The sequence below is a fragment of the Boleophthalmus pectinirostris genome, unplaced genomic scaffold (assembly GCF_026225935.1).
Source record: "Boleophthalmus pectinirostris isolate CB_2022bp ecotype Guang Dong unplaced genomic scaffold, ASM2622593v1 HiC_scaffold_9, whole genome shotgun sequence".
Classification (NCBI taxonomy): Eukaryota; Metazoa; Chordata; class Actinopteri; order Gobiiformes; family Gobiidae; genus Boleophthalmus; species Boleophthalmus pectinirostris.
This window is the reverse complement of record NW_026571541.1, coordinates 8178730-8204746: the sequence shown is the minus strand read 5'-3', so window position 1 is coordinate 8204746 and position 26017 is coordinate 8178730. Positions and strand designations below refer to the sequence as shown.

Here is a 26017-nt window from a genome sequence, read left to right as displayed (position 1 = left end):
ACTTTTGTCTGTGGGGTGTGCGTTTTGTCACTTTTAAAAATCGTTTAAGACCAAAAAACAACTCCAGGTTTGTTTGTGATGAGGAAACATTATGAAAACAACATTATAACATAAATCAGAAAATAATAAAATATTGGCCTTTTAATTTCAACATTTCTGAAGTTTGATTTCAAGCTGGTCAAATACTAGAGAAATGGTGATCTATTAGAAAATGTGAATGAAATAAACTATTGTGACATCCCCAGTTCCACAAGGGAGGGCATCTGACATAAATTAGCACATTGTAGGCAGATGATGTACTGCGTTGGCTCTAAATTAGACAGAAGATCATTTTTGACACTCGACTTGCTGCTCGTTTTATACATTTTTCATTATCCTCACTCAGCTGATACAGGATTATCTAATATGCACCCTCTTCTTCACCCCAAAACACATGAAAAATACATCTACGTGGCCTTTACAGATACAAAAATACTTCTTATGTGGAAAATACAGCAAACCTACAGCAGTGCGAATCAGAAAAGATGTTCAGAAATCTATTGACATGTTTGCGAGTGCGGGCTGAAGATGGAGAGGTGATTGTTAGAGTCCAGGGGCGTCTCAAACCATCTCCAAGAACAGACGCACACAAAAATGGTGACTGAACTGAAGCAAGAAAAAGATTTAAGAAAGATCGATTTAAGAAATGTTCTGAGCTTTAGAGTACTGTTTCACAACCAAGTGACCCATAGCTCTTACAGGTGATTGTGTACTTGTATTTTTATTTAAAGGTTCTCTGAGTAACTTTTCTGTCTTTATGGAGATGTTATTGCTTTTTCTAGCATATTACAGAATATGGCATGAACCCATCTATCTCCATGAACACATGTTCTTAAAAATAATTAAAATCTTTTCACTTTTAAAGGGCCCACATTATGCTATTTACTAGGGGTGTAATGGTACATGTATTTGTGCCGAACCATTTCGATACGGGACATTCAGTTCGGTGCAGCGCTGGTCATGAGTGAGATCACACAATTAGTGAGTGTTTACATTCCGCCTCTACGTGTGCAGCTACACGGAAGGCTCAGCTCTTTAATATTCATGAGGCAACTTGTCTGCGATTGGGGTGGCAGTGTTTCCCGCAGCGCTTTATAGTTAGGGCACCCGCCTTGACAACAATTGCTCCCCGCCTTGAGTACGTCCCTCTGAACCACTTGAATCCTCGCCAAACTACGGTCGTCGTGCCCCGGTCCTCACTTTCGCCGGCACAGAATCTCCCCTGATCTATCCTAATGTTATTTCCTTATCAACAACCTGGAGTTGTATTTTGTTTCACACATCTTTATCACACAAACCCTGCAAATTTAGGCTGTTTTCTTTCTCTCTGTTGTGGTCCAAAGCAAGAAAATTTATCTGATGAGGGCTTCTATGATGAAACGTTATTTAAAAAAAAAAAAAAACAAAAAAAACATTGTACATCAACCATCTGTGTGTGCAATGCATTTTCTCACTTTTAAATTGCTGCTCTTTGCATTTGCACCTCTACAAGAACTTCACTATGTGTTTTAAGTTTCAGTAGTGTTCCACTCTGTTCCATGTGGTAAAACAGGTAGAGCTCCACTGTGTTTTTAAACTCAATACACCTTCACTAGAATCATTTAGATGATTTCAGCCCTGGAATTGCCTATTTCTACTGATCTAAAAGGTAAAATTTGCTATAAACTTCATGACATTACAATTTGGAACAGAGCATTTTGAGCTTCGGAGATGTAGACAGATTAATAATAAAAGTGTTACTCAAACATGTGTGAATGAAACAAAACACAACTCCAGGTCTGTTTTTGAGGAGATAAGCAAAGCAAAATGTCTTCATGTAATAAAAGTGACATTGGGGCAAGTTCCAAGTTCAATTTAGGGTAAGGTATACTTTATTGTAAAGACATTTCCACTTATCAATTCCACTCGAGATCAACTCACTCCCTGATTTAATTATTATATTTTCATTTCAATTACACAACCACTTTCTGGAGGCAGGGTAAATACATTTAGAAGCCATTGAGATCCAAAGCCTGCGGATGTGACCTTTTCAGACTGGCCTGACTCAACCCTTTATTAGGAAACAAGCCCAAGTAAGTATTTTCACTGGGTCTGAGGACACTGTTCCACTTTTAATTCTGATAATTAGACCAGATGAAGGGCCTATAATTGGAGACAGATATGACTCATCCCTGAAGCAACAGCCAACAGCTCACTCCACAGCGCCCACGGGGAAATGCTTTTAAAACCAGCGCTGGGGGAATTAGAATTAACAGGGCTTCATTAGGATATGGTGTGTATTGTTATTGTTTCAGATGACATCACAACATTCTAATGAACAATACTGTTTACATTTATACCATAGGACCTCTTGTAAATAGCCGAAATATATCTGTATTACTATATTTTATTTTTATTTGTATTTGGGTGTCAAACATATGGCCCGGGGGCCAGATTCGGCCCTCCAAGACCTTTAATCTGGCCCTCAGCTGATTTTCTACTAAAATGTTTTAATTATATTTTCCAATAAAATCTTGGTAATTTTCTGCAGCACTTAGCACAGCAGCGTCTCCAGCACCTCCCACCAGAGCAGCACAAATGAAGACTTGTCTCTTTCCAAACGCTCTTAAAGGACGATCGTTTTAACTGTTGACCGTGACACCCTCATCAGCAAATGTCAAAAATGAGAAAAGTGGAGCCGAGTGCAGGATTTTCCAAGAAAAATTGACTTATTTCTATTTGCATACAAGTTAATGTTAAATATTGTGTTGAAATTGCATTTTTCTTAAAGTTTCAGGTTGTTCATAATATTATAATATTTTGTAAAAGAAAGGAGTTCATCAATTAAAAATTTTGCATTTCTCTGCACAAATATTTGAACTTATTGTTATTTTTGGGGTTTATATGCCATGAGTTTTCTGATCCGGCTCCTTTGTGATCAAAGTAGGTTGGATATGGCCCCCGGACCAAAATGAGTTTGACACCCCTGATATATGCTTTGAAATTATGCCTTATTGGACATCAGTCTATTATAATTTTTGCTTTTTGTATGACCATTTATATTGTTGCTCTTTGTGATTATAATATATTGTGATGTGCAAGCTTGTGGATCAATAAAAGTTCAAGTTTAATACAGTTAGGAGGCAGCTAAAATTTATTTTGTAAACTTTTTTAGCAGATTTTTGTTGTAATACAATGAGTTCTACAGACACACAGACAGGAGGAGCTCTTCTCTCTCTTCTTTCTGACTTTAAACTATGTTATGGATGGAGTTTTTATTTATGGACGAAATAAAAACTGGGACAGAGTTTCAAGCGTTCTCTGTGTGGATATGCGAGCTACGTCCCTGTGTGGATGGAGTACTTCAGCTACATCTGCTTAAAGATATGCAACTTTCCAGAGCTTGAGTGAGGCGCAACCATTTCATGCACTGCGAATAAGCTTGGCCAAAAATCTATCAGAAAATGACTTAAAAGTATTGAAATGATGTGTCCATGAAGCAAGACAATTTTACTTGACAAGTTATCTTAAAATAAATTACCTCTAGACTAGAATTAAGCAGTCTCAGATCTAGTAAGATAATAAATCTGAAAACAAGATGAATACGCCAATAAAAGTTTTAAAATCTTGGCCAGATCAGAGAAATTTGCAGTGTGAATGTGCCAAATATAAAGACATGTGTAAAATCCTTCAGTTCCCCAGGTAGAATCCATGGCAAAAGGAGAAATTCAATTTGTCAACTGGACAAAAGTTTATTTGGTCAAACTATTCACTATTCGCCAAAGCAAACTGTGGTTTATGAATATTTCATGATCAAATATGCAAATGAGTGTAGGTTGCTCTAAACTGGTGTCTAGAGATCTGAGATTTGGGACAACTTTAAGGTTTATCTAAAGTTCTGTGTTGAGTCTAAATTAATAAAGTAAGCCATTCTGTGACAATGTGCATACAATCTGGGGAGTGTGGACATGTCCAGTCACCACGTGGTCCTCACAGGTCCAATGAAGGTTCGAGTTTCTCAGGACGTCGGTTCTGAAGAATCAAACATAATGAAATGGACGAAGGCCACGTGATCTAAACTAGAGTTCCAGGCTCAGGCGCCGTCGGGCTGAGGGACGCCTCTGTTACAGAGGATTGGAGGACATGTTTCAGTGTCCACGAGGTCTGAACAGATCAAGGCTAATCAATCAATAAGACTATTGTCTGCAAAAATGCAAATACTTAAATTTGAAAAAATAGGAAAGCTTTGCTTTCAAATCAGATCAGCTACAGGTATTTGAATAAAAACACGTCAAGCGACAAGCACAGCTTTGAACGGAGGGAGAACTTCTTGGGCGTTGTCCCTCCTGTTCCCTGTCGGGTCTCTACTCCATCTCTCTACAGTTATCATGTTGTTTCTTAATCTAAAAGTTGTGTTTTGTTTCATTCACACATGTTTAACACAAACCCTCCATATTTAGGCTGAGTGCTTCTCTCAAACTGAAAACACTGTTGCACCTTGTGATGTCATGTGATAATACAGGAAGTGCTCCACTATGTTTTTAAACTTCATACATCTTCACTAGAATCATTTGGATAATTTCAGCCCTGGACTTGCCTATCTCCTCCACAAAAAAGTAAAAGGAATTGTCTCATGATACTTGAACATTAAATTCTACCATTGAATTCTGCTCAGTTTTAAACTATAGGGATTTGAGAATGTTGTGATGTGAAGCCAATCCGTCATGTGCTGTGATTTTATGGGTGCTGTCGAGAGCTCACCTTGCCGGCCATGAATTGTCCAAAGCCTGGAGGGAACGTCAGGGTGGAGATGAGTAAAGTGACCAGTGCAGGGTATAACAAACGTCTGATGAGAGAGGAGGTAAGAGGGTTAGCAAGAAAAAAATGTACAAATAGATATTAATACTGTATTCTACCATCTAATATTTTATGAGTACATATTTTAGGTCATTTTATACAAGCAGTATAAATCCTTACACTTATGAATTGGTGGTGGGTAATATAGACAAAAATCAATATGGATTTTTTTTTTTTTGTTTGTGTTTGTGTTTTGTTTTTGTTTTTTTGCAATTTCTTGATATCAGGAAACAGCTGATATAAGGATCTTATAGCAATCCAACAGAAATGTGTGAAAATTACAAACAAGTGAAGAAGACAGATCACTTTATAGCAGGGTCACCAACACGGTGCCTGCGGGCACCAGGTCGCGCCTAAGGACTACATGAATCACCCGCAGGCACGTTCTAAAAATAGCACCACTCATTAGTGAGCTGCATCTAAAATTGTATTGTATTCAGTTGCTATTATTTTTTAATCACTCTTGCATTTATATAGATATAAAAATGACAATATCTTAAAAATGTGTTCATTATACATGAAGTTTAGATAAGCCATTTAGATGAGAGCAGTTTTTTTGTTTTTTGGGTTTTTTTACAGTTTATGCAAATGTGCCATGTGGTTTTAAGTTTTGTTTCTTTAAAATGTAAACAAATGTGGCAAAGCTGCATAAAAAGTGTTATAATCTCAAAGGGGCTGATGTGGCTCTACAGTGGTTATGGTTTATATGTTGTAAAGTTGAGTTTATTTACACAGAAGATTTTAATGGGTAATCTGCTGCAGTGTAGAACTTGTACAGTAGTGTTTGAAAACATGGATCTGTGTAGTGGAGTGTTTGAAACATCCAGGTAGGAAACTCTCGAGCTTCCTATGCTAAAGAACTTTTGAGCTTGTGCATTTGTAAAGTTATGTCAAGAAACTGGGATAGTGCATTTATAAGTGGGATACTGATGTGTATGTAAACACACTCAGAGAAGCAATGATGATAACTGCTAACACAGTACTTATTATTTTTTTTACATTTACTGAAATTAGTAAAGTGAAAGTGCTGAATATTGATATCTTTTTCCCAGCTTGCTGTCATTGTTGATAATTATTGTGAGAAATCATTAATGTGATCAGTGTCTTCACACAGATAATTAATAATTATAATTAATCATTATTAATAATGTATAACTAAGGGAAAACTGAGCAAATTTGTTATTTCAGAAGAGTGTATCAAACTGGGAGCCCTTCGTATGACTCAGTATCCATGAAGTAGCTCTCAGTTTCACAAAGGTTGGTGACCTTTATAGCTCTATTCATGCTTACGTCACAAAACTGGAACGATGTTTGGAAACATGCGGTTGGCGACTTCCTTTGGGCTCTGTTGGCAATATTAACTTTTTTTTGCTTTTATATATTGCCTATTCATTTGTGTATTATAATTTGTCTAACTTCATTAAGAAAATACATTTTTAAATGCATTGTAGAGTTCCATTATGTTCAGCAGATCAACAGTTACAACCAGCTTCATGTAAGTGATATCGAAGACGCGATTAGAGTCCCTCTTGGAAAACTTGGGCAGGTTGTGAAGACGCTGCTGCTGAATCCGTGTTTTTTATCACATGCCCAGTGTTGGTCATGACACCGGAAGTCGTCATCCGCATATTTCCAAACGTCTTTCAGTAAGCGTGAATAGAGCCTGTTGTAAGTTTACAACAATCTTTTTTGTAACGTCTGTTTTTGCAATCATTTTTGTGAGTTCGTAGCCAACATCGGATGAATCAAAAGCAGTAATTAATATTTAGATTTCCAAATTTGCTTTGTCAAGCTCTGAGCAGTGAGGAGTTATGTCTTATTTATGTTTTTATTATGTTTTAATTATGAAGAGATAATGGTTTCCAAATCCTGTCTTACACACTGACATGATAAGTTACAGTCTAATGAACTATAACTGAGCTCTGACACTTCCACATTAATGTGTACTAAAAGCCTTCAGCCACTTCTATGCATTATTCATTCATTATACTTAAATAGGTCAATTAGGCAAGTCTATATAAACAATAGCTGTGAGCAAGTCTAAAGCACTGTAATGTAAGTACAGCAGCATCTTTGCACTGGTGGGATTATAGTTATCGCCATGGTAACTCACTTTTTCATGAGGAATTTGTTGATAGTCTTTTGGTTCCTCATGAACTGGACAATCAGACGGTTGAGGTAGACGAACAAGGCCCCGCCGAAACCACTGGCAATTCTGCGGAAAAAAAGACAGAAAAACAACAAGAACTGTGAAACCAGGATTTAAAACAAGACAAGATTTTAAAGGTTTTGTCAGACTCTCCAATTCAGTCTCGCTCCAGGATACAGACGGATTTAGTATTAAAAAAACAAATAGAAAAGTGCATTAAGTCTGCTGTGTTCTGTCAGCATCTAATAATAAATAAAGCTTTCTGTAGTCTGATAATCAGGAAGTGTGTTAGCATGCTAGTTGCCATTATCGGTTACTGTCACAGTAAAACTAAAATCTGACAGTTGTGAAAAGCGCTTACAAATTCAACAAGGTGAGTAATTCAGATGCTCTGAAAACAAAAAGTAAGTGAGGAAGAACTTTAAGACAAAGTACAATCCAGCTACAATGCATTGTGTAACTTTTCTGGTCCATCGGGTCCATCAAATGCTTTTTTCCGTGGAGATGTTTTCGCTTTGTCTGGAATGTTTCACAGTATGGCATTAAACCTTTCTATTTTCGTGGAGACCAATCCGGACCAAGTTATAGGTCAGCTCTGTGGAGATGCAACCCCGCTCACAGTCAGAATGGTTGTTTTTGTAGGGTTGGACCACTGCAAACCATTTGAAATGAACAACACTACAAAAACTAAAATCTAACCAAGTTAAGATAACTTGAATTAAGAACGTTTTTATCATGATGTGAGTAAATTTCACTTGGCAAGTAAAATTACCAGCCAATGGAACAAGCCTTTTTGTATGTTATTAGGTTATTTTTTCAGACCAAGAGTTTGTTTTTCTCATTGTGGTCATGTGATGTTGCTGAAGATGAGGGGCCTGTTTTTACTCTCACACACCTGGGATATTGTCCTGAGGAAGTCAGACTGCAGCCTCCGGTAGGAAGACAGAGCCAAAACCTGTTTAAATCAGCTGACCAAACATGTCACACCAACATCACGTGACCACTCTGAGGAAGATCGCTAGTGAGCAGTCGAAACTGTCAGGTATGAAAACAAACTCCAGGAAGACCAAATGAACCTCACTGGAGTAAGACTTTTTGTACTTAAAACATGAAAATACACCTTGCTACACTTAAGATCACAAAAACAACAACTCTTTATGCTTAAAATGAGAAACAAAACCTACAGTTGATTAAATTAAGAAAAACACTTATTCCATTGGTAGATAATTTTACTTTACAAGTTGAATCAACTCAAAAAATGTTCTTAATTTAAGTCATTTTAAAAGGTGCATTGTGTAACTTTTCTGGTGGAGGGACCATGAAATGTTTTTTTCTGTGGAGATGTTATCACTTCATATGAAATGTTTCATAATACGGTTTTAAACCTTTCTATCTTCATGGACATCAAACCAGACTAAGTTACAGGTCAGCTCTGCGGAGATGCAACCCCACTCACAGTCAGAAGCTTTTTTTTTTTTAAGGTATTTTTGAGCTATATAAACACCTGTAATAGAGTAAATGTTAGGTAGAGCTATTTAATATCATACTGAGGAACATTCTAAGCAGAGAAGCTGAAGTTACACACAAAAAGTTCACCTTTCACTTCACTAAATATTGCTTTTTGCAGCGTAGTTCTGTTTTTCACATTTTTAAGACAGTAAAAATGTGGCATAGCGCCTTTAACAAAACACGTAGGAGGATAAAATCAACATCAAGGAACGGCGCATAATCAAAACTAAAGATTTTGAATTATAGACCACAGGCATTGGTGCTTAAGAGGATCCATTTAAAACCATTGCAGGCTGGGAGGACAGTGTGGGGGAGTGAGAGTCTGAAAGAGAGAGCAGGTTTACATAAGCACACTTTAAAAGCACAGTAGGAGCCCGCTGTATGCAGAGAAAAGTACACAGTAATAAAATAGGCCCAGACCGAAGTGCAGACAACTCAATGCTCATAAAAGTCATCTGCATGTATTATTAATGCCATCAAACACTTGTGAATTAATAATAAGAGATTTGATGGGGCGGTGCAGCGGGGGGACTCAGCATGGGACGATTTTCATTTAAAACAAGAGCTTCAATTAGTCTGGGCTCATTAGAATGCAAAGTGAGATTAAGAGACAATACATACACTGAAATATATCCTAATTAATCTATATTGAAAAATTTGTCTTTGGTTATTGGTATTTTAGATGTTTAAGTGCAAATGACAGGTTAGACTATACAGGTCTTATATTATATTAATGCTCATGTTCTAATGCTGTTACCTCATACATCATACATGTTTGAGTAACCCTTTATAATTAGTCTGTCTACTAGGGATGGGCATTCGATTAAATTAAACTTTACAATATCTAAAACCATAACCACTATAGAGCCACATCAGCCCGTTTGACATTATAATGTGTTTAATGCAGCTTTGACACATTTGTTTATGTTTTACAGAAACAAAACTTAAAACCACATGGCTCATTTGCATAAACTATAAGCGCTGAAAAAACAGCTCGCTCCTTGTGCACTGATGCGGTTCAGCTTCTGTTGGACTAAAGGACACGGCTCAGTGGAATATGTGTGTTCTCTCTGTGACAGAGGGATGATGATGATGATGGGGAGTGTGTTCTGTGTGTGTGTTACGTTGGAGATGGGTCATGTTTTTAGAGATCATACATGTGCAGGTTTAGCGCAGCAGGTCTTTATTTAACAGTCATTTCACTCACTTTATTTATGTTGATCACTTTATTTTGGCTACTGCTATGATGAAAACACTGAAAAGTGTTTGTCTTTTGGATGCATGCGCACTCAGCTTTATGTTGCAGTAACCAGGATTCTGTGTTTACATCCACCATGACGAAACCGGGATACTCAAAAAACCCGATCATACCCGGGACACTGATGTGTATGATAAACACACTCACTGAGTGATACAGTGTCTCCAAGGAGCCAGAGCCCAAACGTGGGACTGTGAGGTGCAACTCCAGTGTTTGTGTCAGATGCAGCCTCATCTCCTTACACTATGCACAGCTATCAACATTCGGTTTGTCATTTAAATTTGAAAGTGAATTCTTAATGATCAGTTATCAATTAGTCGACTAACCATGCCCATCCCTACCGTTTACATTTCCAAAGCTCAAAATGCTCTGTTCCACCTTGTGATGTCATGAAGCAGTAGTTTTCAAGTTAACAGCTCCTTTTGCCTTTAGTTCAGTAGAGATTGTGAATTCCAGGGCAGAAATCATCCAAATGATTCTAGTGAAGGTGTGTGGAGTTTAAAAACACAGTGGAGCACTTCCTGCATCACATGACATCACAAGGTGGAACAGAGTGTTTCCTGTTTGATAGAGAAACGCAGCCTCATATGCTATTTTGTTTTGGTTTTGTTGTTCACTTTTTTTCCCCCCACAACCTGCCACTATTGATACTTTGCAATGGCGGCATGGTCAGAAGTTTCTGTGGAGACACAATGTGCACATTAGCAAACGCAGCAAAAAAGTTTTAAGACATCAAAGCTCAGATTAAAGTCTAACTTGAGCAACAGAGCTTCAGACAGGGCAGTGCCTACAGTTAGAATCACACACGAGAGAATGCTGATGACATCAGCTGCAAAGTATCAATACTGACGTAAAAATATTATACATATTTATTTAAGTACTATCCCATTAAAAAAGTAATGTCTGCACTTTAAGTGGATTGTGAAAGTACACAAGTTTATAAGAGATGGATGAATGCATGAATATTTTGAACTGTGAATTCGTCAAAAGAAAGTTTGGAAAGTTCTAATAGAAATGCAGCCATAAGCCTTCAGATTGTGGGTGGATTCTGTTCTCGCTGCAGAAAATGTCATCTATTAATATCAAGCAATTCAGTAAACACTAAAAAGAAGCAAAATTAGCAGGTCTCACAGAATCTGGTTAGAAATAAGACTAAAAGTGTATTTCAAATAGTTTATAAAGTAGATGTGTTGCTGCAAATTGTAAAGAAAAATAAAAAACACCTAACATTTTTGTGCGATTGTAATAATTACCTTTACAATAAATTCAGGTAAATGGCAAATCCTTTGTTTACAGCCATACAGCTATGAGATTACGTAAAGAAAATTCTGCCTAAAATCTGCCTTTTTTACATTGTGGATTTAAAACACGGTATCAAAACAAATTGTAAATAAAACAATCTAAGTATATATATATAATACTATGAACTGATAATATCAGATATTAAGTGATACCAGTGCAGGGACAGAAAATGGTACTTATTTTCTTAAAATGTTGTTAACTTAATATACAAGAGTTCCAACTGTGCCATGAAACAGTTATTTATCCTTCAAATAACTTTTAAACAGCTTCGTATGAATACAAGTTCAAACAACTTGACACGTTTTAAGCTAAAATCAGCCTGTAAATCGTCTTATTACATTCAATAATTAAAGGTATACCTGGAGTTGTGTTTTGTTTCATTCACAGGTGTTTAACACAAAACCCTGCATATTTACATTTAACTCAAGCTCCCAATCAGAAAACACTCTGTTCTACCTTGTGATGTCATGTGGTAATACAGGAAGTGCTCCACTGTGTTTTAAACTCTATACACCTTCACTATGACCATGTTGATAATTTCAGCAGTAGAATTGCTCATCTCTGGTGAACAAAAGATAGAAGGAGCTGTTAACTTGAAAATGATCACTACATGACATCAAAAGGTGGAACAGAGCATTCTGAGCTTTGGAGATGTAGACAAACTAATAATCCAGGATTACTCAAACCTGTGTGAATGAGGCTACGTGTACAGATCGCTGGGCATGTTGAGAAACTAATATTTCTCTCCCTCCATTTTCCAAAATAACATCATGCACACAGCACCGTTTTCAAAAAAAGTTTTCGTTCACATCAACCCACATAAATACGTCATTGAGCACCATCATAATTACGTCAAATCTCTTGGCGGCACCTGGATTAGATTCAAATTTGGAGCATTTATTTAATTACAGTTGTAAGTATTACTCAAAAATACCTTGAAAAATGTGCATTACTGAGCGGGCTCGCCTCTCCACAGATATGTTAAAGAAGTGACAAAATTGCTGACCTCCGGGCTCATTCGTCTCTGGTCATAGATATTATTCATCAGCTGTGTGTGCAAATACAAACACATCAAAAGTGTTTGCACCACAAGAAATGTGACTGATACTTTGAATGCTTCTATGATCATCATCAGAGCAAAAGATAAACATTGGTCGCACTTTTGGGAAGTCAGCTCCTAAAACTCCATTTATCTCACTTTACAAGTCAACGTCAAACCATAGTTTTCCAGAATATCCACTATAGGCGGAGTTTTTAAAAAAGATTCATTTTCAGAGGTGAATTTGCCATTTGCGTGTAAAAGATGGGTAGAAACGAAGGGAAATATCTCTGTTTTTAAAAATGCCCATGTTCGTGTAAACAGGGCCTGAAACTAAACACAACTCCAGGTATGTTTTTGAGGCAGTAACAACATTATAACATGGCTTAAAGCTCACACAAAGCTCACACAGAGTTCATTTTGCGTAATATAGGACCTTGAAACTACAAGAATAAACGACTTCTTAACTTGTCCTTATGTCCTCTGCAAACAAACTGCTCACATTAGTATTATTCACACACAGATATGCCATAGAGACAGTGTGAATGAGTCTGTGTAGGATCCAGGTCGTGTAGTGCTCCTTGTGTTTCAATGAGCAGCACTCAGTCTCAACAAAGCCTGGAGCTGTAAACTCCAACGCACTCGACGTCCTTGGAGAAGGCAGCTCTGACCCAGATCATTGTCAGACTGACCGACTTTATAAACCTGACTGAGATTGGCGCTGATGGGTGGAGGGAAGGGTTCTCAAACAGTGGGTCGGGCACGCGGTTTATAAGTCATACTCATTGGAAATGCTTGCCTCACCAGCCAGTCCTTTCTACATTCAGTTTGAATCCAGAAGGGACTTGAATCGGACCAAAGAGTGTGAAAAACCTGAGACGGTTCAACCACAACTAATTTGTCTCCTCTTGGAACCTCTTGTGACATTCAGAACAAAATATATAACTTCTTTTACCTGAGATAAGTCATAGTTTGGTGTTTTGATTCTTGATTCTTTGCTGTTTCTAAGTCTAATATACTGTTTTTTAGTCCTTTTTTTTTTTTTTTTTTTTTTACATGAAAGCGTGATTGGTTAATCCACCTGTCAATCACGCCCTCTGAAATCAGGGAGAAAGGACACAGCGCCAGATCCACTCGTCTTTGTAAAGTTTTGTCAAAGCATGTAATTCTGGCTGGTCAGGTAAAGGAAATAAAAAAAAAAAAGTTCAAAACTATTCTTACTCCTTGTCTAGTCGAAACAATACAGTATCCCAAAAATATCTGGACACAGTTACAGCGATGTAATTGTTAAAAGGTGTATTGTGTAACCTTTCTGGTGGAATGACATGCCCGCTTGTCTCCGTGGAGATGTTATTGCCTTGTTTGAAATGTTTGACAATATGACATTAAACTTATCTATGCCCATTATTCCAAGTCAAGAGTCAAATTTGTACGTGCAAGTATGTAAGAATGAATGCTATTAAAACACCTGTTATTGAATAAATGCAAGATAGACAAGTTTAATGCCATAGTGTGGAACATTCCAGACCTGTTACTTAGTGCATCTTTAATAGGAGGGATTTTACAACCAAAGTGAAAGAATGGCTAAGGTGTATTTGTGCCAAGACTCATGTTATAAAAGAGCTTTATATTCACTTTTTAGTTGAGGGTCTTGCTTCCAGATGTGGGACCAAGTTGTCGTTTTGCGAGTCTCAAGTAAGTCTCAAGTCTTTGACCTCAAGTCCAAGTCAAATCCCAAGTCAAATACAGGCAAGTTCAAGTCGAGTCTCGAGTCACCGGCCAATAAGTCCAAGTTGAGTCCATGTCGTCTGCTTCATGCTTCAAGTCATTTCAAGTCTTTAAAACAAAGTACCAAATACAGCTTCATTTTTTGCATTTATATGACTTTTAAACTAAATTATACTTAAAAAGTCATGGTATATTTATATATGAATATTTATAGAGTATATAAAAGTTGTAGAAATGCATTTTTTTTTCCTTTTGAAATATCTTGACAAGATCTTAGAATGAATCATTACAGTCAGAATAGAAAGAATTCAGATTTAAAAGTGCTCCTCAAATCACAGGCCTCAAGTCCAAGTCAATTCCCAAGTCACTGACCTTCAAGTCCAAGTTGAGTCCCAGGTCTTAGTCCATTTTATCAAGTCAAGTCTCAAGTCCTAAAAATAGTGACTCAAGTGTGACTCAAGTCCCGACTGCTCGTTTCTATGGAGATATCATTGCTCTGCCTGAAATGTTTCACAGTATGGCTCTACTTTATTCAACTACAGGTGGTTTTATGGCTCTTTATAACTCAAAAATACCTAGAAATACCGGCATTTGGACAGAGCAGGGTTGCCTCTCCACTAGTGTCGCAGTACTCGAGGCCAGTCTCGAGACCAAGTCTGGTCTAGAATACTATGACACTAGACTACTTTTTACCGTCTTGGTCTCGTCTCGGGGTCTAGCATATTTGGACTGGTGTCTTGTCTCGACTGGTGTCTTGTGTCTTGTCTGGTGTCTTGACTGGTCTTGTCTCGGTCTTGTCTCGGTCTTGTCTCGGTCTTGTCTCGGTCTTGTCTCGGTCTTGTCTCGGTCTTGTCTCGAACTCGAGGTTTGACATTCCACAAGTGCGATCATATTTCATTACGGCCGTTAAATGTACACAGGCTACTAAATATCACTGCAAAAAAAAGGAAGTTTTTTTTCTGTAAAGTGCCAGTGGAAGCGGAATTAAAGAAGGGCTCAGACACTGTGCGTGAGGGCCCAAAAAAGGGGCGTTTAAGTGCAGCTCGGCCTATTTTAAGCCTAAATGAACATTAAATAGATAAAAAAAAACATTGATATATATGTGCCAAAATACAAATAAATGTGGGAAATGATAAAGGTGGTCTCGATTTGGTCTCAGTCTTGTCTCGGTCTCGACTTTCAGAGGTGTTGGTGTGGTCCTGGTCTTGGGACCCTGTGGTCTCGGACTGGCCTTCGTCTCGATTAGTGTGGTCATGACTACAGCACTACTCTCCACAGATCTGACCTGTAACTTGGTCTGGTTTGGTTTCCATGAAGATAGAAAGGTTTAATGACATACTATGAACCATTCCAGACAAAGCAATAACATCTCCATGGAGAAAAGCATTTGACAAACCCTCCACCAGAAAAGTTACACAATGCACCTTTAACATAGTTTAAAAATTGTTGCACATTTCTTGAGATCTTCGGGTGAAAAGTTGAAGAACACTTGCTAAATCTCTTTCTGATACACACAGATTCAAAGTGGATGTAGGACAGTGCTGGTGCTTTTCCGGAGGCTCAGATAAGTGTAATGTCAGTGACGCAGCAGTGGGCGCTAACACCAACGCAACGCAAACCTGCCAAGAACACAGAATGAAACATGAGGAACAGAGGGAGAGGCTGCACCAAAGGGATGAAGGACTGAGAGAGATAAAAGAGACAACCGCTCTGCATGTCTTTGGTGTGACAGTGTTTTAATAATAAAAAACACTGAACCAATTAAAAGGAACCGCTTGGAACATTTTGATTTTAAATTCCTTAAGAATTACGTATCTCTGTTCTGGATATGAGGTACACGTGTTCAGATCAAACTGAACTTATCTTAATTACAAAAACATTGGATGTGATAGCCAATTTGTTAAATTATAATTTGGTGTTTTAGTTCTACAGACCAATCAGAAAGCAGAATCTCATTTGAGTTACCAGTTCTAAAGCTGAAATCCAGTTGGTTTAAAGCTACAGTGCTTCTCTCTGATCTGATTGGTCTCTACCTAAACCTCAGTACCTACAGCCAGTCATGAGTCAGTGCTAGTGCAGCCTCTGCAGCTCAGGGAGGGAATTCTGGAGGTTCTGAGCTTTCACATGAGGCATGGTCTGCCCATGTACTGAGAATGAGACAAACTTACATATAACTGTGCTCTGTCTGCAGCTTACACTAGTGGCTATGGCTCAGTTGTGATTGTAATACCTGTAACAGTACAGACTACATAAAGTTCCTTTAACGTAAAGCATTAAGTCAACTAATTATACAGGGTGTCCCAAAAACATTGACATCATTTCACAGGCCAATAATTTTGACAATTCTTGTACCCACTAGATTTCTAAAGTCCGTCCTCAACAGTTTACTTTCACCACTCACTCACATAGTTAACATGTCACTTCAATCTGGAACATTCCCAAACGCGTTGAAAACTGCGGTCATTAAGCCTCTCCTAAAGAAGAGCAGTCTTGATGCCACAGTACTGAACAATTTCCGACCCATCTCAAATCTGCCGTTTTTTGGCAAAGTCCTTGAAAAAGCTGTTTACCAACAGCTTACGAACTTTCTCCAAATGAACAACTCCTTTGATGTTTTCCAGTCAGGTTTTAGAGCCCACCACAGCACTGAGACTGCTCTTATCAAGGTGACAAATGACATCCGCCTGAACACTGATGCAGGCAAAGTCTCAGTCTTGATCCTGTTAGATCTGAGTGCTGCTTTTGACACTGTCGATCATGGGATCCTCTTACAGAGACTAGAGGACTGGGTGGGCATCTCTGGTACTGTACTAAACTGGTTCAAGTCCTATCTAGAAGACAGGAAGTATTTTGTTGAAATTGGAAACTGTGTCTCAGATGACATGGCCCTGACCTGTGGGGTGCCTCAGGGGTCAATCCTGGGCCCCCTGTTGTTCAATCTCTACATGCTGCCATTAGGCCAGTTAATAAGCAGCAATAACGTGTCCTACCACAATTATGCAGATGACACTCAGATCTACGTCTCTCTGGCAGCAGGAGACTATGGACCAGTGGACTCACTTGGTCACTGCATCCAACAGATCAGTGTGTGGATGCAAAACAACTTTCTCCAGCTAAACTCTGACAAGACTGAAGTCATAGTGTTTGGTCCACAGAAACAAAGGGACAGTGTCAGCAGTCACCTCCAGTCTCTCCCTCTAAAACCTTCAAATCAGGCAAGAAATCTAGGGTAATAATGGACTCAGACTTGAACTTTAACAGCCACATCAAATCAATAACATCTGCAGCCTTTTACCATCTAAAAAACATAGCAAAAATCAAAGGTTTACTGTCTAAATCAGACTTGGAGAAACTTATCCATGCATTTGTCTCCAGTAGGTTAGACTACTGTAATGGTCTGCTCACTGGTCTCTCAAAACGAGCTGTGAGACGCTGCAGAACATCCAGAACGCTGCAGCTCGGGTCCTGACTCGAACTAGGAAGTACGAGCACATAAGTCCTGTGCTCAGGTCTCTGCACTGGCTTCCTGTGCCTCAGAGAATAGACTTTAAAGCAGCTCTGCTTGTGTACAAGTCTCTCCATGGCCGAGCACCAAAGTACATCTGTGACATGTTAGTGTCATATGAACCATCTCGCACTCTGAGGACCTCAGGGACCGGCCTCCTGCTGGTGCCCAGAGTCAGAACTAAACAAGGGGAGTCAGCGTTTCAGGTTCATGCAGCTAAAACCTGGAACAGTCTTCCTGAACATGTGAGACAGACTCTTCTGTGACGCTGTTTAAATCCAGGCTCAAAACATTTCTGTTTAACTGTGCATATAACTGAAAGATTTTCATTCCACCCTCTTCTCTCCAATTTATGTCTCTCTTTTTTCATTTTAATCTTCATGATTATTTATGTTTTGATTTGTTTTTATTATGATTTTAATGTATTTCTTATTCTGTAAAGCACTTTGAATTACTTTGTGTACGAATTGTGCTATACAAATAAACTTGCCTTGCCTTGAAATAACCTCAAATTTTCAAAGAATGTATAGAAACAGATCAAGATTTTATATTTAATGTTTTATTTTTGTTCTGTTTTCATGTAGTGCCATGCTGTTCACCCCCAAAGAGAAGTCATTTTGCAAATCTGCTCGCACACAATCACCCAAAACTGTGCAGTCTTCAATGCAAAATTTGGAAAAACGTCACCTACTGGCAAACAAAGTTCCATTATAAACTTATGATGTTCAACACCTAAACTGTTCAATTTCATTAAGCTAGATTTAGTAGTTTTCAAGATAACTGCTTTTACAATGATGTCAAAATGATGTTTTTGGGACACCCTGTATATTGTATATTGTATATTGTGTGTATTATATATTATACATTGATATATTACAAGAACTGGAGACCATTTAGTTCTTGACACAAATACAAATTCACACTTGTCAAAAAAATTACACAAGAGAAAAAAGGGAGGGCTATTCTGGCAAAGAAATGCAAACTTGTTAAAAAAAAGTCAATTTGAAAGATTACCCCCCTCCCCTCTCCTCCCTCCTCTCTTCTCCTCCCTCTCTCCTCTCCTCTCCTCTCCTCACCTCCCTCCGTTGCATCTCTTCAAGGAGCCTGTGGTCTAATTCTATGGCGGACAAGCCTGGAGGCAAAGACAGGATAAAATAAGACATCCCCCGGTGAGAAGGCAACTGTTGCTGCTAAATTACCCATGTAGAGAGAGACACACGCCCTGCTCATGATCACACCTTTGAGAAGACAGCAGGGCCCCCTCACAAGCCCAGAATGTACAAGCGATAATACACACCCACAGGACACTTTGTACTTGGGGATATTCAGGGCTACTTAGACTAACTTTGAGTACATGGACTGTACTTCTACCTGTAGGGCATCTGTTAGAATGGTAATATGAAATTGCCCTGGAAATATCACTCAGCACTGAAATAACTACAGCTATTTAAAGCTCCTATATCACGCTATTTTCTGATCTACATTATAATGTTTTTCCTCATCACTAACATACCTGGAGTGCTCCATTGTGTTTTTAAACTCCACACACCTTCAATAGAATAATTTGGATAATTTAAGTCCTGGAATTTCTCATCTCAACTGAACTAAAGGTAAATAGTAGCTGCTTTGGAGATGTAGACAGACTAATAATAAACGATTACTCAAACATGTGTGAACCTTACACATTCTGAGCCTCCCAATGATTCACTGAAATTAGATTGGAAGAGATTTGCACACCAGAGTAGAGTTTGCCATCATGGTAATACTACTTCATACTACTACATGAAAAGTACTGTAACACTAATGAACAGTAAGTAAGTAAGTAAGTAAGTAAATAAATAAGTAAGTAAGTCTTTATTTATATAGCGCTTTCACAGACATTTCCTGTCCCCAAAGACGCTTTACACTTTATTCAGCATTATTCATTCAGCATTCATTCATACAGCATTATTCATTCACTCTATACCCTGGTGATGGTAAACTACTATTGCAGCCACAGCTGCCCTGGGGCACACTGACAGAAGCGCGACTGCCATGCCACTCAGCGCCATCGGTCCCTCTGACCACCACCATCACTTACACACACACCACTTTCATACTAGGCAAAAATTGGGCAAAGTGTCTTGCCTAAGGACACAATGACTGAATTGATTGTATTTATCTGACCTTGACTATCAACTGTTTATGGAGACCTGTAGCATGTTTTGGGTTGATGGGGGAAACCGAAGCGCCCGGAGGAAACCCATCCAGACACGGGGAGAAACATGCAAACTCCACACAGAAAGGCCCGGGCGACCCGGGGATCGAACCCAGAACCTTCTTGCTGTGAGGCATGAGTGCTAGCCACTCAGCCACCGTGCCGCCGCAGTAACAAGTATATACTGAAATGAAATCGCAAAGCGGCTTAAGATTAGGTACTGATATTTCAAAATACTACCCATTAAGTATGTATCCATAAACTGTAATAAGTCTTTATTTAAAGGCCCTGAACCCCTTTTCCCCTAGCCAGACTGGCACCACCTAGTGCCTCCACTCAATTTAATTTCTCTCCAGCAACTAGGTCAGGAATCAGAATACACTAGACAGTTTGCAAGAACCCCAGAAGTTGTAGACCATGCCAATCAGCGAAGAGCTGTGAAGCCATGATGTCAAACTCCAAGTGTCTGTCTGGGTCCCTTGGTGGTACAGCACAACAGTAAACAAAGTGGTCAACATGGATGTAGACGCCACAAACTTTGCATATTTATTGCACCATTAATTCGCAAGTTCATCTCGCAGAAACAACAATGATCGTTGACAGACATGTTCACTCTCTTTCTTTGTTGTTGTGCCTGCAATTACTTGGACACCACTGAGTTCCAGAGCATTACATACGTCCTGACCAAATAGCAGCGAATGGTTAAATAAAAAAAGTACCCGCGTACCATCGCGCGAACAAATCCTAATGCTGCGAGGTCAGATAGTTTTCACAAAGTGAAACCAACTGATGAATCAGGCTACTTTTCCCCCATGTATTTGAGCAAAATTTGTCTTGTCCCAATACAGATATATTATATAAACAATAGAGATTGGACAAGATCTTGTGCCACAAGATCTCACGAGACAAAATTGCCATGAGATTGTGCACACATGCTGAAAATGATCTTGTGAGATTTTTTTCCCCCATGTTTTTACGATTGGATTGGATAATAAAAATGGAGTTATGAAGTTAAGTACTGGTGACTTACATTTTTTGAGAAGCTGTAGTACAAAAAAAGGAAAGAGATCTGCACTGCAGTTCTTTGAAGCTCCCAATTTTTATTTTATTATTATTTTTTATTTCAATGACACCACAATGTGACCAAGAACGGCTTTAAAATGTCACATTTTGGTGTCACTGAAATAAAAATTTGGGATCTCTTTTCTTTTTCTGTACTATTTTTGTCTTTGGACTCAGCACGGAGTTGCAATTTCTGTTGAATGTGCATGTCCCTATCTATCAGTATTGAGAAGCTGTAGTCCCAAAAAGCACTGCTACAATGACAACATAAATATAAAATCAATCAAAAATCAAATCAAAATGGTGATTTATTTCTTATAAAGAATGTCTTGTCTCATTCTCGTAGATCCAATCTCGTGGAAATTGTATCTCATCCTACCGCTAATAAGTCACTCTTGAGATCAAACTATTAAATTCAAATTGTTTCTAAACTAATTATAAAGTGTTGTAATGAGCGATAATCAGGAGGAGTGTGTTAACATGCCACTTGTTTTTAGCTTTAAGATGATGGCAAAACTTTGAGCATCATGAGTTTTTCAATAAATGCTTTTCACAACATTCAGAACAAAGTGCATAAGATAAAAAGAATAACTTTGGACCACTGCAAACCATTTCAAATGAACTAGTTCAGTTTTTTACATTTTTAAAGAAAGTGAAAATGAGCTACAGACCCTCGCCTACAGCCTTTAACTTTGAAGAAGATCTGGTTTCTTTTCAAGCATGTTTCACTATATTATGGAGTAAGAAAAGTACGAAAGAAAAGAAAGTAATAAAAGTAAGCAAACAAAATATAAAAAAAGATATAAAAAATAATATTTCCTCATAAAAAGCTGCAGAAATGTCACAGAAATGTCACATGAACACTGGGAACACAGACTCATTTTGACTCATACCCAATAACTGCAAAAGCCGGCAGCTCCTGGAGGTCAAAGGGGAAGTCCAGGCGAAATCTGGTTTTGAACAAAGCCGTGATGGTTTCTGCAAAATGAACAAACACACTCAAGTTAAGAGAAAGGAACAAATCACTGCACCCACTGAAAATCTGTCCACAAACTGTAAACACTGGCTCATTATTTGGTGTTTTTGTGTTTTTCCTGCTGGTTTTTAAAGAGGCGTGCGCTTGTTGCTGGCACAGAAAGATAATCTAATATTTAACAAGAGACAAAGTTCAATGTTGAGTTATTTTAATGGGCACCAAACTAAGTGATGCGTTTAGAAAACCACTAATGGGTTCGCATTTTCACAGCTCAGTAAAACTTTTCCACATAATTGTACTGTCTCCGGTGTTATGTAATCCTTCTACTTTGTGGTTTTCTGATTGTTGAATGTGCTTGTGTGTCTGTGTTAGATGGGGCAGAAGCAAGTGTCTGTGTATCAATTATTTTGTATTTTCAGAGACTCACGTAGAAAACAAGATAAACGTTGTACCGGACTATTTACAACTATTTGCAACAGTAGCCGAGTTGGTAGAGCGTTTGTCTACGGATTCGACATAAAGAATCATTTGTCAGTTTGGAGGTGTGATTCCAGCTCCATCAGATGAATGCTGTTGTTGTGTCGTTGCGCAAGACGCTTAACCCGCCTCGCCCCTAGATCTGCGGAGAGGCGAAACGCGCTCACAGTCAGAATGCCTGTTTTTCGAGGTCATTTTTGAGCTATAAAACCAAATGTAACTGAATAATCGTAAGGTAGAGCTGTTTAATGTCATACTGTGGAACATATCAGGCAGAGCAATGACATATCCATAGAAAAATTATAATTCAGATCTGTGGAGAGTCGCCCCTACTCACAGAAGGAATTATTGTATTTTTGAGCAATAGAAACACCCACAATGAATAAATGCTAGATGGAAATGTTTAAAGTCATACCATGGAACATTCCAAGTAAAGTGATGATTAGGGCTGGGTATCTTTAAGAAATTGCCGATACGATGCATAACTCGATACAGGGGCCACGATACAATACATATTTTGATACAATGTACTTTCGAGTCGAAACGCTATATTTCAAATTGATTTGATACTGTTCAATAAAAAATAATGGCTAAATCATGGCTGTGATAATAAAAGTCTTTATAAAACCACTTCTTCTGCAAAGTTAATATAAAACATGCACATTTTACTCATGAAAACAGTGAAAATATTAAATGTGTTACATAAACAAGTTTCCCTCCTCTAAACAAACAACAAAACTGCAGCTCTCAAACTAAATAATTCAGTAAAATACACCAAAAAATACTCTTGGCGATATATTGATACAGCAGCCCAAGATATTGATATTATCAAGATATGCATCTTACGGTACAATATTTATTGGATATTTTGCAGAGGCTAATATAATTGTAGATGAGACACTTTTTTGCTTTTAAAATACTTTGAGGAGATTTTGGTGTGAATTATTACCGTCACAATCCCAAGAATTCAAGTAAAAAACATCTCTCTTCATGTTGTCTGCGCTGAAATGAATCATGGGATATGTAGTTCTCTATGTTTATTAGCTGTTGCTACTGTAAAAACATTCATTTAAGCAAAGGAACTTGTCATTCAATATATTGTGACAGCCCACGATATTATTGTGAGACTTTTGATGATACGATATCACAATATTTCAGTTATTGTTACATCCCTACATACTATACTTATTTACTATTGTTTTTATCTCTTTTAATCATTGGGCCTAGAGGAAGACATTTCGTTCTGTCATGTGTTTCTCTCACATGCTTGAATGACAAATAAAATAGAACCTTGTATCACCACATTAAACAATACGATATATTGATATTTCAATATTTTTGCACACCCTTAGCGATGACATCTCCATGGAGACGAGCAGGTGGTGGACTCTCTATGTATTTGCAGCAGCTCAGGTCTTTTAAATGATACTGTCTATTTAAAGTAGTTTCAGTATTATAATTCATCGCAGTATATCTCTGTATCTATACACTGTGCTTCAAAATGTGTTATCATGACAGGCTTACTAGTACTAACGATTGACACTTACCTTCATCTTTATTCCAAACAGCCAAAACTCTGAAAATGAAGGCACTGAAAGTAGCAGCGAAGAACCCTCTCCAGTAGTTTCTCACGGCGAAGAAAGTGGATGTTACTTCAATACTGAACAAGACACCTGCGATACACAAAATGACAGTTTAATAAAGAAAGACTATTTATAAAGCAGGATTTAGCTGAGAGGACTCCTGCTGCGACACATGTGGCAATGACAAGTTTGAGGAGGCAATTTCTGATTCTCCATGGCACCCTCTATATTTATTTACACACACAACATCAGGTGCAATCTCACATGCAGACAATGTGAAAACCTGAAGACGTCAAGATTCATTTGAGTGAAGGCTGAAATTAATTGCTTCTGTAACTAATGGGCAATATATGGAAGCATATGGAGCACACATACAGATATTTGCACTAATGGGATTGGGAAGATACTTTGAAAATGTATTTCGTTACAGAATACTGACTACCTGCATTAAAATGTATTTTGTAATGTATTCTGATACATGGGTCAGTCTGAGTACTGTATTCTGAATACTTAGAATTAGGGCACGACCGATATGAATTTTTTTTTATGGCAAATATGATACTGATAAAATGGGAGTTGGAGCTGCTGATAGCCGATATAATCACCGATATATTTATTGATGTAAAAAATTCACTATAAATCTTGAATTGTTTAAAAAACTTTTAAATTTTAAATTGGGTTTATTTAGGCAAAATGTATTGTTATTCTGACTCTTTACGTCATATTTACAGACAGTAGGTCGACCTAATGGCATTTTTGCATCACATTCTAGCTACAAGTGATGGGTATTCCAGTTCTTTTTAGAGAACCGGCTCTTTTGGCTCGGCTCACGAAAAGCAGCTGGCTCTTTCGGCTCCCAAAACAATCTGCTTGCAACAGATTGTTTTGTTGCAAGCAGGACTAAACCAGGTTTAAACCAGGTCTAAAGCAGGACTGAACCAGGACTGAACCAGGTCTAAAACAGATCTAATCCATGTGTAAAACAGGACTAAACCAGAACTGAATCAGGACTGAGTGTTGGGACTCGGTCTCTATGTCTCTCCCTCTCTTGAGCCCAAGCTTAGTCCTGGTTTATTTATTTTATGCTGAACTACAGCCAAACATGCACTTTTTTTTTTTATCCTATGCACACGCAGATTTCTCAGAGTTTTGTTTTCAGCCACTGCTCGCTGTCAAACTACCACGAGTCTGCACACGGAGTGAAGAGAAAAAAAGAAAGAGAAAGAGAAAAAACAGCTCCCAATAAGGAGCAGGCTCCCGTTGTTTGAGCCGCCTCTAAGAGTGGTTTTGTTCACGACCGACCCATCACTATTAGCTAGAAAAGAAACCAGCACCATTAGCCTTTAGCCGTAAATGCGTGCGTGCCGCGGTATTTTATTATATGCATAATTCACGCCTCTATTCACAGCTCATTTACATATCAATGCTGGTCCAGTAACAAATATAGGGCCAATATAGTCACATTACAATAGGCCAATAGAAGAGAAAACAGCCTGTTTATGTGCGGGAGCTACAGCAGCTAATCGCTAACAAATAACCAAAACTAGCTTCAAAGTCGACATATTTCCAACACTCACCGCTCACACAGGCTCCGCCTCACATCACAAATCTGCACTAATAAATGTCCTTTTAATCCAGACTCAAACCAATTGCCCGTAAAAAGAATATAATCTCAGTGTTTGGATCTATGTCTGCGGCTGTAAACAAACACACGTGAGTGACGCGACTCTGTGGTGTGTTCAGGGACAGTACGGACACGCACAGACAAATGACTCGCAGATAAATACTGATGCGGAGCCACATATTAGGACATTTATCTGTCTGTAAATTGGATTAAAAGAACATAATGTAGAGAGTCTAAGATTTATAATGAGGTATAACATGCCCACGTGAAATATCGGCACATATCGGCAGATAAATATCGGCAAACCGATATATTGGTCGGGCTCTAATTAGAATACTTTTACATTGAGTTGCATTATATTATGGTATACAAAACATGATAATTAAAATAACTATTATTGTTGTGTTAGTAATAATGTGCAGTTCAAAACCAAGATTACATGCCGAAGTACCATCATGTATATCTTTAAGTAACTATATTGTTGTATTCTGAATACCACCAAATCAAAAAGTAACTGTACTGCAATACAGTTATTCAAAATTAGTAAGTTTTTTTTATTATTATTTATATAGTGCTTTTCACAGACATATGTCACAGACTCTTTACAGAGAATTATTCATTCACTCCACACTCGGTGGTGTAAACTACTATTGTAGTCACAGCTGCCCTGGAACAGACCGATGGAAATCTGTGCCTTCGACCCCTCCGACAATGTGGGTGAAGCGTCTTGCCT

General features: G+C 38.1%; 1 protein-coding gene across 2 annotated transcripts in view; it reads right to left on the bottom strand.

The window, feature by feature from the left end:
- The window catches only part of clcn2c (chloride channel 2c), a 301208-nt gene that overhangs the window by 123605 nt on the left and 151586 nt on the right, over positions 1 to 26017 (bottom strand). For both annotated transcript variants that reach the window (XM_055147757.1, XM_020926770.2), the window contains 4 exons: positions 23625 to 23750; positions 21518 to 21602; positions 6989 to 7090; positions 4780 to 4864 (listed from right to left, as the gene is read on the bottom strand). In XM_055147757.1, the coding sequence (XP_055003732.1) occupies positions 4780 to 4864; positions 6989 to 7090; positions 21518 to 21602; positions 23625 to 23750 (398 nt within the window). The remainder of the gene's footprint in view (positions 1 to 4779; positions 4865 to 6988; positions 7091 to 21517; positions 21603 to 23624; positions 23751 to 26017) is intronic.